Consider the following 16680-nt stretch of genomic DNA (forward strand, 5'->3'; position numbering starts at 1 on the left):
TTCTTAAATTTAATTTTCAAAATTTCAACTCTCAATTATTTTTCAAAACTCTAATTTCTTTCAAATTTAATTTCCAAAATTCTAATTCTCAAATAATCTTCAAAATTCCAATTTTTTTCAAATTTAACTTCCAAAATTCCAAATCTTAAATTTAATTTTCAAAACTCCACTTTTCAAATAATTTTCGAGATTCCAATTTTCAAATATTTTTTTATTTCATTCTTTAAATGTAATTTTTAAAAGATTTCAATTTTCAAAGCTCCAATTTTATTTCAAATAGTTTTAATTTCGCGCCATTTTTAAAATATTTTTTAAATCATAAATTTTCTTTAATTTTTAAATAATCTTTTGTTTTCCTTGATTTTTATTTTAATAAGCATGATTGAATTTTTCATAATTCCAAAATAATGGAATTTGTGAGATTAATTCATGCAAAATCAATTAGGCTTTGGTGATGCCTCACATATGAATTTTCTCTTATGATTGTCTATTGTTATGTTTAATGAATTTTGCTTGATCTTTGTCCTACTCTTTGATATGCATGTGATGATATAACCCCGTTTCCATGATAGCGCACTATTGCAATCAAGGTACGCTCCCACTCCCACTTTGCTTACTCTTACGCGTGATTTGTTTTATTATTTGATCATTTCATTGGTATCTATTGATTTCCTTATCAATTGTGTCATGATTGTCTCGCCTTATTTAGTAGAGACACATTTCTAAGAGTTTAGAGGGGTGCTACGGTTTTTACCGTACCTTCTCAATAAGTAATTTGACCTCTGAACTCAGACTTGATTTTTCACGAGCCACATTTTTTAAATAAGAAGTCACACTTAAGATTTTTTTTCTTATTTTGTTTATCCTTAAAAAATAAAATAAAAATAAGTGGCGACTCCAAGTCATTTTCTAAAATAAGGAGTCACACTCAGAGTTTTCTTCTTTATTTTGTTTACCCTTTAAAAATAAAACAAAAATAAGGGACGACTCTAAGTCATTTTATAAAAAAATAAATCTTTTTCAAAATAAAAAGCTAGTTTTCCAAATAGAGGGTCCACACCATTATAATTTTTCAAATATTTTTATCCTATTATATTTTATTCTACTTTTTTTTTTTTTTTCTAATTTTCTATTTTTAAAATTTTTTATTAAGGAAAAAAAAAAAAGACACAAAATGACAATGCTCAAAAGAGAATAATGAATGAGATGCACAAAATCAAACGAATAATGATAGGAATCAATTATAGGATATTTATTATTCGTTTCTGTGTATAATTTACCAAACATTCTTATATAAATTTTTTAAAAAAGAATTACCATAATCAATTATCAAACATTTCCTACATTTCATAGTATCATAGGTAGATAATATCAAAAGGTAGGAGAGGATTGACATACTCTCACCAACCATGTCTTCCTCTTGAAAAAAAAGGTAATAACATTACTATCCAAGTCTTCCATTAATGTTCTAGGTTGATTCAATTAAACTAATTATAAATCAAGACAAAGTACACCAATTTGCTTATGACTTTAGTTAAATGTATTTTTTTTTTTTCATTTATTATGCTTACTATGATGGGGGAGCCAAACAGTACCCAAAATTTTGAGAAAACTAACTTACTACCACTAGGTTATATAAGTAGTTTGTTGTAGTTTTGCAACCCTTGAAGTAAGTTTCATATGTTGCCCACCCCCGGGCCTACCATTTTTTAGCCAATTCGTTGGAGTTCATTCTTCAATGACATTGACAATCAATCACTACCAAAAAGGAGGAACACGCAAAAGTTTTTATTTGAATAACAAAATCATGGTTGAAATGGTTGACGAAGGGAAGAGACTTCACCCTTCTTACGTGTTCCAATTCTCAATAAATAAATAAATTGATATTTTTATTAAGTCTCTGTCAATGATGTTTTCACCATATTTTGGGACAAGTTAGACATTCATATTTATTCTCACTCTAAGCATGAAGTGGTATATTAAGCAAAAAATAAAAATAAAAGATGACAAAAATGGTAGGATCCAAAATGAAATAATAAAACAGATACACAAAATCAGTGCATAATGATAAGAATTAACTCCTATCAATATTTTTAAAATAAAGAATAATTAAATATTAATAATATTTGATTCTTTTAATTTGAAAGATAATATTTAATTTTCGTTAATTTTAGAATATTTTTTTTATTAATTTCTATGTATAATTTATAATATATTCTTGTATAAAGTTTTTCTTTTAAAAAAAATATTTTAATTTTCAAATTATCATACCCTTTTAATTTTTTTTGTGAGAAATTGTTGCTATCCTGAAACTTTTTATTATTATTTACATAGACTCTCTTATCTATATTTTCAACCACCAAATTCACCTCAATCCTTTTTGTTTTTCTAGAAAATTAAAAAAGAGAAAATAGAACTTCATTACCTGAAAATACCAGCATATCACATTCCCAATCCCCCCTAAAGCATCTTTAGAAAATTGGCCAACTTTAACAAAGTAGGGATTACCTTTTTCTTTTTCTTTTTTATACGCCATAAAATGAGCTTGCTTTGTCGCTTTCTCCACTTTCATAGCAGCCACCCACTGTGGTCCCCCATGCCATTTTCTCATCCGCGTGAAAGGAAGGACCATCGGCGTTCACACAGCGACTTCGCTAGTCTATATCCTATTAACTTTTAAGTCAACAAAAAGACGGGTAGAAGCTACTCTACTCTACGACGTGACTCTGACGCCTTTTCTTGACCTGGTCTTCTCTGCCGTGGGATCCATGAGCATGACCTGACGAGGCTGATCTCACCGTCCCTTTGGATTATTTATATCAGAGAACACCGAACCGTCGTGATCATTACTGGGGACGCTCTTTCCACTAGTGCTCACCCCAGATGTGACGGTACTCCTTGACCTTGACACCGAGAACAGGTCATCGTTATCACTAGTGGTGGCTCCTCCACGTGTCACAGCGGATGAGCTCGGTTGTGATCCGTCCGGTTTGACTCCAACCCGACCCATATACACCTCATCTCCACTGTTGATTTGGGCGTTCCTCTCCGCAGTCTCCTGGAGCTGCAGTGCAAACTCAAGGGCCCACACCACATCGCTCATTGGTGGCCGTTCGATTCCCTCGTTACGCACGCAGCTATCAGCGATCTCCCCAAACTTTTTCAAACACTCTGGCGCAACCTCGTCCCTCAGATTTTGGTCCATGATCCGATCAAGGGCTCCGTTCCGATAAGATCTCCGGCCCCACTCTGCTACACTCACCTGCTCTTTTGGAGCACCGGGGATCACCGCCGGCCTTCCGCATAACACTTCAAACAGCACCACTCCGAACGAGTACACGTCAGACTTCTCCGTCAATTGCCGCAACCGGAAATACTCTGGATCCACGTACCCGAAACTGCCCTTCACTGCTGTGCTGACGTGGGTCTGGGTCATACTCGTGGGGCCTACTCTAGACAACCCGAAATCCGAAACCTTGGCCACCCATTTCTCGTCTAACAGGATATTGGTGGATTTGACGTCCCGGTGAATGATTGTATGCTTCGCGCCTGTGTGAAGGTAGTGCAATCCACGCGCCGCCCCAATGCAGACTTGAAGGCGTTGCTTCCATGGGAGTGGAGGGTTTTTTGTTTTATAAAGATGATCACGGAGAGTGCCACGAGCCATGTAATCGTAGACAAGGATCATCTCTCCTTCTTCATCACAGTAACCGATCAGAGACACGAGATGGATGTGGCGGAGCTTGGACAGCATTCTGATCTCTGTTTCGAATTCGCGGGCACCTTGTTTTGATGATGGATTCAGCCGTTTAACCGCAACCGTGGTGGAGCCGCCTTTGATGAAGCCTTTGTAAACGTTTCCGAAACCTCCCTCGCCGATGATGAAGTTCTTGTTGAAGTTGCATGTGGCGTCTTTAATCTGGGCAAGGGAGAAGTGGCGGCAGATATCGGCCGGTAGTGACGAGCCGTTGGTGGTTGTGGATCTTGTCGTGTAGGAAAATGGGACCCAAGATGACTTTGCCCGACTGATGCCACCAACGTGTTTCACTCTCATCCGCGGTCGGAGAACCAAGAACCAGAGAAGAGAGAGTGCGACTACTCCGCCGACCGCAGCTACAATGACTGTTATCAGCACCAGTGGCGCCCTATTGTTGGGCTTTACCGGGGAGTTTGGGTGCTGTTCCGAGGGAGGAGGATTTAGTACCGGATCAGGATTGAGTCCTGCGAGACTACCGTTGGAATTATTTAACTTGAACATCTCTAATCCATTTAATATTACGTTAGCATACTTGCTATCCGCATTAGGATGTAAATCGAGCCACAGCTCCTGCTTCCTTCGGCTGCCATCGGATAACAAATAAACAACATAATCTTGATAAATTGGATATCCTGTGCCACCACTCCTAACGATGACGTCCATTTCTTCTTCAGCTGTCTGATTGTTAAGAAATATAGAAAAAACTCGTTCACCTGGACGGGTTACCTCCAATTGCAACTCGCAGAAATGAAGCCTAACAAGATAATAAAACCCAGAATCCACATGGAAGAGCCACGTCAAGTTGGTTCTCTTATTTATCTCCTCTTGTTTAGTCATGGTGCGTGAAGTGGTGTAGACTGTACGTGGTGCAATGTAAGGCGGTGTCGTCTGAGTGTATTGTATGAGGCTATCCAGGTTAGGTGTCAACCCCAAATTTCCTCCGTATATGTAAGAGTCATCCTGACTCCATGACCGAAACATGCCACTGTCTGCTTCCGCCGGGATATGATTGCCACCAACATTTAAACGATAAACAGTTTCAAGGGCTGTGTAGTTATCCATTTCAAATTGCTGAACCGCGGAAACCAATTTAAGGTCAATTTGTCCGTAGAGATGATTTGGCATGGAAACGACTTCAATACCATTAACGAAGGCCCAGGAGTTTGGGGATGGAGAGAAGGTTATATTGAGTATTTGGTTGTCCCACACGTTGATGGAAAATTCTTTAACAAGGGAAGATACTCCGGACCCCATAGGAGCAACTGTAAGAGAAGCGCTGAAGTTGCTTAGGAGGGTGTACACCCCTGATGTGACGGAGAAGAAGAACTCGGATTCATTATGGCCAGAGTACGCAGTTGGGTAGAAGTAGAAGCGGACAAACTTGGGTCCGGATGACACAGGGAAGCTGTATGTGAACGAGGAGTTAAAGATACGAGCGGTCATGTATGGAACTTGCTCGACCGAGGGGTCTTGCCGGAAAGCGTTGGATGATGAGGATGAGTTTTGAACATCAGAAGTTCCAGAGAATTTTGACCCTTGATCACCTTGCCAAGTCCTGCCATCAGGAGACATTTTGCTGATGGATGAGCCGCAGTCGAGGAGAATATTATCAGTGGGCCTATAAGGCGGAGACTCATCCCCGGCCATGGAGATGAGGAATTGAAGAAAGAAGGAAGAAAGATAGACAGCTAAGGTGAGCATGGGATTGATTTGATCCAAACTCATTAATTTGATGAAACCGAAAATAAAGGGATCAGCTGGGTCTCAGCCGGGTGTGATGACATAAGGAGTGCTGATGTTTCAGACGGTGCGTAGGATTGGTACTGGCAGTCTGGCAGTAAAGATGGAAGTAGGAAGTCGAAGGTGGAAGGATCAGAGCAACACAAGCGAACGCCGAGACCGTTCAGCTGGATCCGTAGTTGAGGCTGTGGTGGAAGTGGAGGACATAGCCAATCTGCAACTGGTGACTGTGGCGACTGGAATTCCTCTACTTTCTTGGATTTATCGGGCCTTTTATAAGAAACCAGCAAAAGCGCGTAGAGGTACATTGGAAGGAAGTCATTTTAATTTAGTAGACTTTGTTAAGGAAAATTCTACAGTACCGAATGCGGTACTGTACCGAAACTTTTTTTTATCCGTTAGAAGTCCAAGATTAGATCTTGACCATCCATTTTAAATTTGAAAAAAGAAAAATGAAAAAAAAAAAAGATATGACCGGTTAAGGGAGTAACCGGTTGTTATTAAATGATTTTCATTAAATTTAAATTTTGTTTAATTAAAATATGATGTTTGATTCAAAAAGGGTGGATTTAAATGGATAATACATAATTTATAATTAAATTTAATGGATAATAGTTATTTGAGTTTATATAAAATAAATAGTATATGAATAGGAATGATTAGTTTTAAATGGATAATGGATAGGCGTCAGCCCCTTAGCCACTTGATTCAGACCCGGAGAAATAGGCCTCATGGGTAGGTCTTGTACCCATGAGAGCCTAAGCAGAAAGCAAGGAAAACCTGGAGGCTTGATGGTTCAAACCCCAGGCGCTAAGTGTGGGGATCCGGATATGTCTACCCGGGGAAGTTGAATCGTCCTCCTCTCCCATCCGGAACGGTGGCCCCGGATAGGCACCGGATGTGAGACATCCGGGTGGATGGAATGGCGGCCCCGGACAGGCGTCGGATGTGGGACAGGCGCCGGATGTGAGACATCCGGGTGGACGGAAATGGCGGCCCCGGACATGCGCCGGATGTGAGGTATCCGGATAAGGGAAATGTCGGCGGACAGAATTCCGGATATGAAATATCCGGGTGGAATGAGGGAGAATTCCGTCCGGGTAGAATGTGCGATGTCACGCGTCGAAAAGGGGGACGTCTGTGTGTCCAAGAGAGAGGAAGTCACATGGCAGTTTTTAGAGAGACCACCATATGGGTAGTGGGCGGTTTCTCAGCGGACTACGATCTGGATAGTGGGTGATTGTGCAAGTGCTTTAAGGGGGATTATGGGCGGTTGCATAACCACCAAGGGAAAAACGGTAGGGTGAGTATTTTAAAAGGGCTCCTGCAGCCTTGAGAGAGAGAGGAGAGATTAGGGAAAGTGCCTCTGAATGCTTGGGATGTAAGCATTGCTCTCTGACTCAAGGAAACAATTTTGTATCTTGTATATTAAGATTAATACAAGTTGGGAAAGATTTCCTATAATCTCGTTGTGTCCCTGTTTCCGTTGGTTTGTGTGGTTTATGTGCGTTTTGAGAAGGCTGGGCAGGAAGGTTGGCTAAGGAAGGGTCCTTAGCACCGCGCACTAGGCGAAAATTTTAGGGTGATTTTCGAGGGTGTGACAATAGGAATGAAATAAATAACACATAAATATTGAGATAAAAAATAGAATTGGATAAAAATAAAAATAAAAATGATATAAAATTTATAAAACATATTTACTTAATAAAAATAAAAATTTCATCACATATCATTCACATTGTTTTATTTTTAACAAATTATTAAAAATTCAAATTCACTCACTGAAATTTAAAAACACCAATTATATACCCTTAGGATTGGTGGAAATTATGTAAAAATAAAAAATAAAAAATTAAACACTAAAAAATTGTGGAGGGTGTCATAAATGTGAGAATGGTACGCATTCTTCATATATTTCATACTTTTTTTAAATTTAAGATTTTTTTTATTTAGAAATACAATAATATTGTTTATACATACTAATTAAGACTTATAAATGATAAACAAAAAATTCTTAAAAAATTAAAATACTAAAAGAATCGGAGATGGTACGAAAAATGTGTGGAAAAATACGAATAATGTGAGGAATCTTTACATTATTCATACCATTCCGACATTCTATGTACACTTGATATTTTACACTTTTTTCAATTTTCAATTTTTTTTTGAGGGTACAAAGAATGTAAGAGTATGAACAATGTATCATATCCTTCCCCACATTCTTTATATCCTAGATATTTTACATTTTTTTTTTCAATTTTAAGAATTTTTTTTTCCACTTGAAAATGATATAATATTGTTTACCCATATTAATAAGGCTTATAAATGATAAAAAAAAATATTCTAATTTTTCTTTTTAAAAAATAAAACACTAAAATTTTAGAGATGATACGAAGAATGTGAGAGGAAGAGTATGAAAAATGTGAAAAATCTTCACCTTCTTCATACACTTCCCATACTCTTTGTAACCTCTAAAATTTTCGTTTCTTTTTTTTATTTTAAGAATTCTTTTTCTCCACTTCAAATAGCTTTAATATTGTTTATTTATACTAGTTACATTTTGCAATTGATGAAAATTATAAACAAAAAAAATTTAAAAGTAAAAAAATTCAAAATTGGAAAGGGTAAGGATTATGAGGAATGATACGAAAAATGTAAAGAATCTTCAGTTCTTCTACCTTTCAAAATTTTCATTTTTTTTTTTTTAATTTTAAGAATTTTTTTCTCATTCTAATATTGTTTATTCATACTACTTACACTTATAATTGATGAAAATTATGAACAAAAATAAATTTAAAAGGCAAAAATATCAAAATTGGAGAGAATACAAAGAATGTGGGAAAGAGTATTAAGAATATAAGGATTCCTCTTATTCTTCTTATCATTCCCCACATTCTTTTTACCCTACAAACTATTCTATCTTTTTTTAATTGTAAGAATTTTTTCTCCACTTCAAATTTCAATAATATACTTTGTTCCTACTAGTTACACTTACAATGATGAAAATTATGAACAAAATAGTTTTATAAGTACCAAGCTTCAAAATTAGAGAGGGTCTCACATTCTTGGTACCATTTCCATATTTCTCGCACCCTTTATATATATATTTTTAATTTTAAGATTTTTTTATTTCAAATAACAATAAAATACCTTTATTGAGTTACAATTAATGAAATATTTGAAAAAAAAACATATTAAAGTTAAATAAAAAAATGGAAAACACTCGTACATTCTTTACATTTTTCTATCCTCCTCACATTCTCTGCACTCTAAAAATTTTATATGTTTGTCTCATTTTATTTATTTTTAAATACTTTTAATATTTCGTCCCAACCTCTCCATAAAAAAATTAAAATTATAATAAATAAAAAAATTATTAATACAATTTTTAATTAGTAATTGATTGATCACTATAATAATTTTTAACAATAAATACTTATTTTAATTTATTTATAAATGATTTTTTCACAACGTCCTAATGTTATAACTTTATATCATAAAATAAGTGGAAACTTTTATTTTAGAAAATTTTAAATATTTTACAACTTTTATAAAATAATTTGTTGAATAATATAATTGGTTGTTGTAAAGATAATTTAAATTTTGGGTGTATGAGATTGCTTGCTTTTAAAATACATGGTTAACCGGTTGGTAACTTGTAGTATTGGTGTTTTTCAATTTTTTATTAATGTAAACTTTACATGTGTCATATTTTGATTGGTCAAAAAAGGGGAGGTATGACAGACCCTAAATAATGTTTTTGTTAAAAATACTTTAAAGATAGTTAATATTTAAATATAAAAATATCTAGGTAACATTTTTTTTTATTATTATTATATTGAATACAACTTTTTGTAAAAAAAAAAAAAAAAAAAACTTGTAATCAAATTGAAAATTTGTTAATGTTAGGAACAAGTACTAAAATTCTTCTTATAATAAATTTGATTTAGGTGGTATTTGTTTTTTTTACTTAATTCTAAATAAAACCTTAATGCTTAATAGTGTTAAATATTAGGTTGTTTGTTTTTGTAGTATTTTATTTTTATTAAGTATTAAAAAGTAAAGAAAAACCATATATGTTATTTTTTCTATTTAAAAAAAGTTACATATTTTAGTTTTTTCTATTTAGTAAAAAGTTTATAATAAGTCATGAAAAAGTAGGAAAACAAACATCCTAAATTCTAAAAACAAATTGCTTTTAGCAAAAAGCCAAAAAAACAAACACCACCTTAGTCTTAACTCGGATTAGACCTTGGCATGTCTTGGCTTGGGCTTAGACTTTGATGTGTCAGCTTGGAGTTTAATATGTTGAGACCTTGGTGTGTAGTGGGCTAGGCCTCGATTTTTGCATATCTTCAATTTGGACTTGAACCTTAGAGTGCCTTGAGTTGGACTTGGACCTTAGTTGGATCACATTAACTGAGGGTATAAATGTTTGATCTCGAATTGAAAACGTCTCGATTTTAATCTTTGAAACTTCAAACTTGATCTTCAAAGTTTCGAACTTGATATTCAAATCTTTCAAATCTTCAAATCTTTCAAATCTTCAACCTTGCCCTTCAAATCTTTAAAGGCTTTAAAAAACTTTTTGAGTCTTTGAGGGGAGCTTTCCATAATTCTTTTCAAGTGTGAAACTCGTGTTTAGTACAATTTTGTAGATTAAAGAGACCCTTTATTTATAGGGTATAAGAGAGACATATTAAAATCCCCATAAACAATACTATTAAAACCAAAAGAAATTATTATTTTAATAGAGTTACTGATTTGTTAATAAATGAATATTTATTAATTTAGAGAGAATATTATATTTTTACTATACTACCTATACATGAAAAAAATATAGTGTATGAATTACAAAAAATTAAGGATCAAGTTGAATTTAGTTTAAATACAAAGAAAGGATAGACGATTTTAGATGCATATTTTGATAAAGAGTTGGTATTATGAATTTTTATTTACTATTTTTCATGTACTTCATCAATTATTAATTTATATTTCCTTGATTCTTGAAATATTTCTAAAAAATTTATTATTTTATGCATTTAAAAAGGTTATTAATTCAGTATATTGATCCAACTCCAACTCGAAACCAAAAGATTTTATTATTTAAACATTGTTATTAATTTAATGAAAATTTATTTATCATGATTTTACTATATTTGAATAGTTTTTCTTATTCCTTATAAATGTTATTCCTTAATCAAAGTAGATTTGGAGATATTTTTAAACATAATTTGGATAGTTTTGACCCTTAAAATATGATATTTAACTAAAAATACAAAATATATATGAAACTTTGGAAAATACATTTGGATACCTTCTACTTTATTAATGATGGACAATTACTTTTTCACTTATTAGATTCACCATTTTATTTATTTATTTTGGTAATTATATTTTAATTACCAAATTTCTTATTTCTTTGTTTAATTTAAAATCAACTTGTTTTCCTTTGTGTGGGTCATAGATATGCATCACAATTTGATTTGATAGAATTATAAGTGCTATTACTTTTTTTTATATGCATTTTGTATTACATATCTTTTTTAGACAGGGTAATCACTAAGTAGTAAATTTTTTTTACCATTTTACAATTCCTCCAAAATTTCTTTACATATTTGAATGTGTAAAAGTGGGTAAATTTTGAATATATTTGATTGGATGTAAATACATTTAACCACATTAGTTTCATAGATGATTTTCTTTCAAGATTCTTTGGATTCTTGTAAAAAGAATACTTTGCTAGTTTACAAGCCTTTGGTTGGCTCAACCACTTGTTGGTCGTTTTGCACCCTGGATGATTTGTTTCACTTTCCTTGGTGGAGCTCAAGATCTACTTGAAAATTATTCTATCCTAAGTCTAACAATATTTTGCTTCACCCTTGGTGATTCGTTTCCCTTTCCTTGGTGGAGCTCAAGATCTACTTGAAAATTATTCTGCCCTAAGTCTATCAGTATTTCAAGATCTCTATCATCCTTGGTGTTGCAATCTCTACTTCATATGAGTAAAGCTCTCTCAATTGTGGACAATTTGACTAGCGATTCTTAAGAGCAGCTCTTGATGCTCAATTTGTTGATGAGATGTTATCCAAGGATGATATGACCAAACATAAATTGTGAGTCTCTTTAGTCACGTTGGTAAGTAATGAAGAAAGACTTGGAACATTCAAAGAACAAGTTGAACTTCTTAGTAATAGTTACGAGGAGATTGAATCCCTAATTTGCCAAAGTAAATTGGAACTTTTAGAGTAATGTACCCGTATTTTAGCCTTACTTGATAAGATTAATATTTCTCAAGAATATTCCTAGTATTTTTAAATAACGAGGATATCATATCCTTGAAGCACTTTTAGAAGCTTCTAGAGGAAGCTTGTAGTGAATTTCAATGTTTCACCTGAAAGCCTTAAGTTGGTAGCTTCAATTTAAGTAGCATGTAATTGGACATTTAGCTTCTATAAAGCATTGGTATGTTTATTGTTCCAATTACATTACTGAATTTCCTTCAATTCCTCGAGACATTCTTTCTTTATTCTTATGACTAAAGCAAAGACACTTCATATATATGTATATTTATCCTGAACTGGCTCTAGGTAGTTATACCAAATCACAAGGGAAACATACTCTAGTGTTTCTATGAAGGTGGTACAGGAATTGTTAATGTGACCTCTACCTCCTCATAAATGATTAAGAGTTGGGGGAAGCATGGCCTCCTCAAGCAATTCACCTAATCTCTCCAGCATAGAAAACCACATGCTTAGGAACTAACCAAGGTTGCTAGATAACACAACCAACTCCACAATCCAGAACACCCATCCCCTTCCCCAACCAAACCCCATTAATTAAAGAAATAAATAAAAGGGTAGCTCTGCAAAAAGTATCTTCCAATATTTGCTTATCAACTTTAAATTCTGTAAAGAAACATATTGTATAAACACAAAGGATGTGAACTGGATGAGCAAAAGGTGAACTGTATTCTATACAAAGTAACTAACAAGCAAAAGCTGATAATGGTAGGTGCCTGGGAGATAGGATTTTCTTCAAAACTAGGCACTAAGACACTCAAAGCATGATCGACTGTCCATGCTTTAACACTCCTGAATGGAAGTTAACATATGCATGTACCCTGCAACCTAATAAGTGTCCTGCTGAATGGAAGCTAGTTCAGCATCACCTAACTGCTTAGGCACACATAAAACCACAAACTATATTGAGAAAACAATTGTGCCACAGAAACTTGACAAACCTTCCTCCCCCACCTCTAAATAACTTCTCACACTAAAAAATAACTGGGAAAAAAAAAAGATGCAACTAAGGTAAAATAACTAAACATCTTTTGTAATTCCTTGTTCACTAGTAATTCTCCATCAATTGGAACCATTTTGCAGACAATTTTACCAGCCCTGAAAGTTTCACTGTAAGTACCTTCACCAATTTTGACAATGCTTTGTGGATCACTGCATTCAAGAGAGATTCATTTTCCGAGATGTTAATGATGCAAGGGTCCATATATAGATGAAATCATCAGTGCATGAAAACAAAGATTAAAATGAAAAATCAAAGCAAGATAAAACAATATGGCAACTACAGGAATGATAATTTGTACCCCTGAAAATCCTCGAGTAGCGAGTTGTCCAAAAGCCAAAAGGCCTGGAACAAGAATAACTATACATGTCATGTTACCAACAAATAAAAATGTTAGGAAATCAAAGCAGACAGAAATAACTTTTAATGACCAGGATTTCCACCACATAATTTTCAAACATGAATCGATACACAGGGAAGAAATCCAAGTGATGAAAAAGAATGGATCCTTTTCCATGCTTAAGAAAGTTAATATTTCACTAATATAATAGAAGGAATGGCCATAAACCTGAATATTGGGGCCAATTGTGATATATGACAGAAAGATAAAGATGAACAATTAGTGATACTGATATCTAAACAATTAGTTCCCATCTATTAGCAGGAACAGAGAAGATAAGACACAAGACAAATAAAGTGGTGCAATTAAAATTAATAACTAGCAATTCTTAACACTTATCACAAATCAGCTAGTGACATTCTCTTAATAGACCAGAATTTTCCATAAATGGATCGAAACAATACTTTAGCAACCATTGAGTTAGGGCTTTATGAAGCAATCTCCAATCAGGACTTGTTCTAAATGCAAAACATTAGTAAAAGCAACCAAATAAGATAGAAATAGGAAATCAGATTGTTAATACTGATTATGTAGGTATTATTGATTGTGTAGTTTCTAGGAAGTATATTGGCCAAACTTAATCTTACCAAGAAACCTAAAATTCATGCCACTTCTGCTAATTGCAAATATGCAACAATATACAGAGAAGTTACTCTGATTCAGTATACCCTGTATAGAAAATTAAATCGAAAGTTTAGGACATAAGTTGAAGCAACATACCAAGATCTGTTTAGATGAGTGCCTCCCTATCATAATTGGGTCTAGCCAGAACAATCCCTGATGGTGAAATGATGGCAATGCCTCCAGCATAGACAACAGAATCTGGCGTAAGATCATCTACACCCGAAAACTCATACTCAGGACGAGGTATTTCGTAAATCAAGACAAGGCATTGAAGAGGATTCTTATACCCTAAAAGAGGTAAACCAAAAGAACAAAACCATGACTTCTTATTCTTAAGAGGACCGCATCCAAAAAACAAAAGAATATCCAGCGAAGTGGATACTTAAGGAACATTCAAACAATATACATCAAAGTTCCTAGGGCTCTTTCTTTGGAGATTAAAAATTTGGGGGAAAAGACTGAGTTCCTAGGGCTCTTTGTCACTGATCTCTGACATAGATGAGTTGATTCGGTTCCTAGGGTTCTTTTCTTCACTCGTTTCTGACCTGGATGAGTCAACCCAATTCCTAGAGCTCTTCCTCAAGGACATGGAATTCTTATCTGAGTGAGGCAACGAGTTCGATGAGTGAGATGGTCGTTGATGTAAGCCTCGTCAGTGATGAGGACGTTGGTGATGGCAGTAATCTAGTTGGGGAAACAATTCTTTCAAACACTGCAAAAATCATCACAATCTCAGATAAGAGTTGCGGAGCACTAGGTACAAAATAAAAATAAAAATCAAAAATCAAAACAAAAGAACAATCACAAGAGAAACCTTAGAGAAATAAGTACGAAGAAAAATCATGGATAAAATTACAGAAGAGTTTTATGGCTTTCAGAGCTGAAATCTTGGAGAAAGTTCAAAAACGATCAAGGAGGGCATGGAAGATGTGTACAATAACACGTATGTGGTAGCGGCCCAAAACTTGGTCCAGTTAGAGGAGAATATATAGTTTTAAAAAATAATTCTTAAAGTATCTTAGTTGAGAAAATAATTCCAAATCTATAGGAAAATATATATACATTTTTTTAAATCGTCTTTTTAAAAGGCTATTTATATCATTTTAAAAAAATTATACCAAAAAAATCGTCTTTCCAAGATACAATTACTAAAATTCCCTTTTAAAAAACAATGTATAGGCTTTCTCAAAATATATATATGAGAAATCGAAGAGTGAAAAATCGCTTTCTCACAAAAAAAAAAAAAGAAAATCCACTTTTCCATTCCCTATATCCTTATACAATAATATAATTTATATAATCAATTTTATTTACTAAATTTAATATATAAAAATAATTATAATTATTGAGATATTTATCAATAATAATATTTATAAAAATAGAAATTATGTTTAACATTCTATATTTAAAAAATTTATATTAAATTAGATGTGAATTTAAAAAATATTTTGTTCTTAATCTTCAATTTTTTCTTTAAATTAATTCAATTAATTATAACTAATAAAATTAATTTAATTTGATATTGTTTTTTATTTATAAGATAAATAATATTTATCTATTATTTTTTGTTTCTTTCACTTTGGAATTTAAAAAAAAAAATTATTATCAATTTTATGTAAAAATTGAGTATATTAAAAACAAGTTTGTTATTAATTTATTAAATAATTATTTACAAAATAAATAATTTTGTTTTGTTTTAATTTTTAAATTAATTTTATTATATAAATTTTAAAATTAAAAATATTAATCTTTAATTTAAAATTTCACCTTAAAAGGAATAATTTCCCATATTTTTAGGAGAACCTTACTTACCACAAGACCTCCCACTACACACGCATCATTTCCTCTAGTTTAACAATGCACTACACCCATACAAGAATCTTACCTACTATACTTCATCACTTCACACACTACTGCAGTACAATTCCATTGCAACACTTAACTAATTTGATAACTGTTTCAAGTGTGTCATTTCTTCTTAAATATTTAAACACTCCATCAATTTGACCGCTTCAAGTATTGTAACTTTTTTTTGAAACATTCAAATGTTATATATATATTAAACACACCCCATATCCTATACACTACACTACACTCATCCTACCTCTTGTCATCTTCACTTACAATATAAATCTACTACAATCTTTTTCATCCTCATTTTTTCCTTCTTTCCCATTTGAAACCCAATTTTTTTTTTTTTTTTTACTTTCCATAGCTTCTATCCATATCCCTCATTTCTCTCTGTGCAACTTCTCCGCATACCCCACTTCTTCGCATATATCATTTTTTCTTCAGAAGCTCATGCTGCTCATCTTGAAAGGTAATATTTTTGCCCTTATTTATTTATTTATTTATTTCAAGTTATTTTGTAATATATGGTTTTTATTATTATATAAGTTTTTTAATTTATTTGGATTATGTAACATTTGTTTGAATAACATTTATTGGAAATTATTATTTTAAATAGATTAAATCATTCAAAAAAAAAGTTATATTATTTTATTAATATTTTTACCTTTGTTTCATTTTTATTTTGTAATGCATGATAGATATTAATTGTTATATATATATATATATTTTGGATTTATGCTATTTTTAAAAAATATTATTTGTTGTAAATTACCATTATATAAAGGTGAACAGATTAAAATCATTTAAAAAATAAAGTGATATTAGTTTATTTAATTAATTTGAAATAATAGTAATATTTTTTTTTTGTGTTCATCAATCAAATAATATGTTTTATAAAATATTAAAATTAAAAATAAAATAAAAATATTAATAAAATGAGAATGGAAAATAATAATAATAGAATAATTATATATTTATATATTTGCATAAAATATGATTTAAAAAA

The 16680-nt window shown here is 32.5% G+C and overlaps 1 protein-coding gene and 1 long non-coding RNA gene across 2 annotated transcripts; both read right to left on the bottom strand.

Moving 5' to 3' along the window:
• Nucleotides 1-2396: 2396 nt before the first annotated feature.
• On the bottom strand, nt 2397-5801 carry LOC100253138 (receptor-like protein kinase FERONIA). The gene has a single exon (XM_010662274.3). It carries the CDS (start codon nt 5480-5482, stop codon nt 2795-2797), a length of 2688 nt encoding a protein of 895 aa, XP_010660576.3. The 5' UTR covers nt 5483-5801; the 3' UTR covers nt 2397-2794.
• Nucleotides 5802-12357: 6556 nt separating this feature from the next.
• Nucleotides 12358-14799, bottom strand: LOC104881623 (uncharacterized). The gene is made up of 4 exons (XR_787589.3): nt 14638-14799; nt 13920-14535; nt 13101-13144; nt 12358-12951 (listed from the first exon to the last, which is right to left on the bottom strand). It is a non-coding gene; the product is annotated as an uncharacterized LOC104881623 (long non-coding RNA).
• Nucleotides 14800-16680: the final 1881 nt, after the last annotated feature.

This window comes from Vitis vinifera, chromosome 14, assembly GCF_030704535.1.
Source record: "Vitis vinifera cultivar Pinot Noir 40024 chromosome 14, ASM3070453v1".
In the NCBI taxonomy this organism is placed as follows: Eukaryota; Viridiplantae; Streptophyta; class Magnoliopsida; order Vitales; family Vitaceae; genus Vitis; species Vitis vinifera.

What these genes read in the sequence shown, in the direction of transcription:
- LOC100253138 (XM_010662274.3), bottom strand. Translation starts at nt 5,482, where the DNA reads ATGAGTTTGGATCAAATCAATCCCATGCTCACCTTAGCTGTCTATCTT.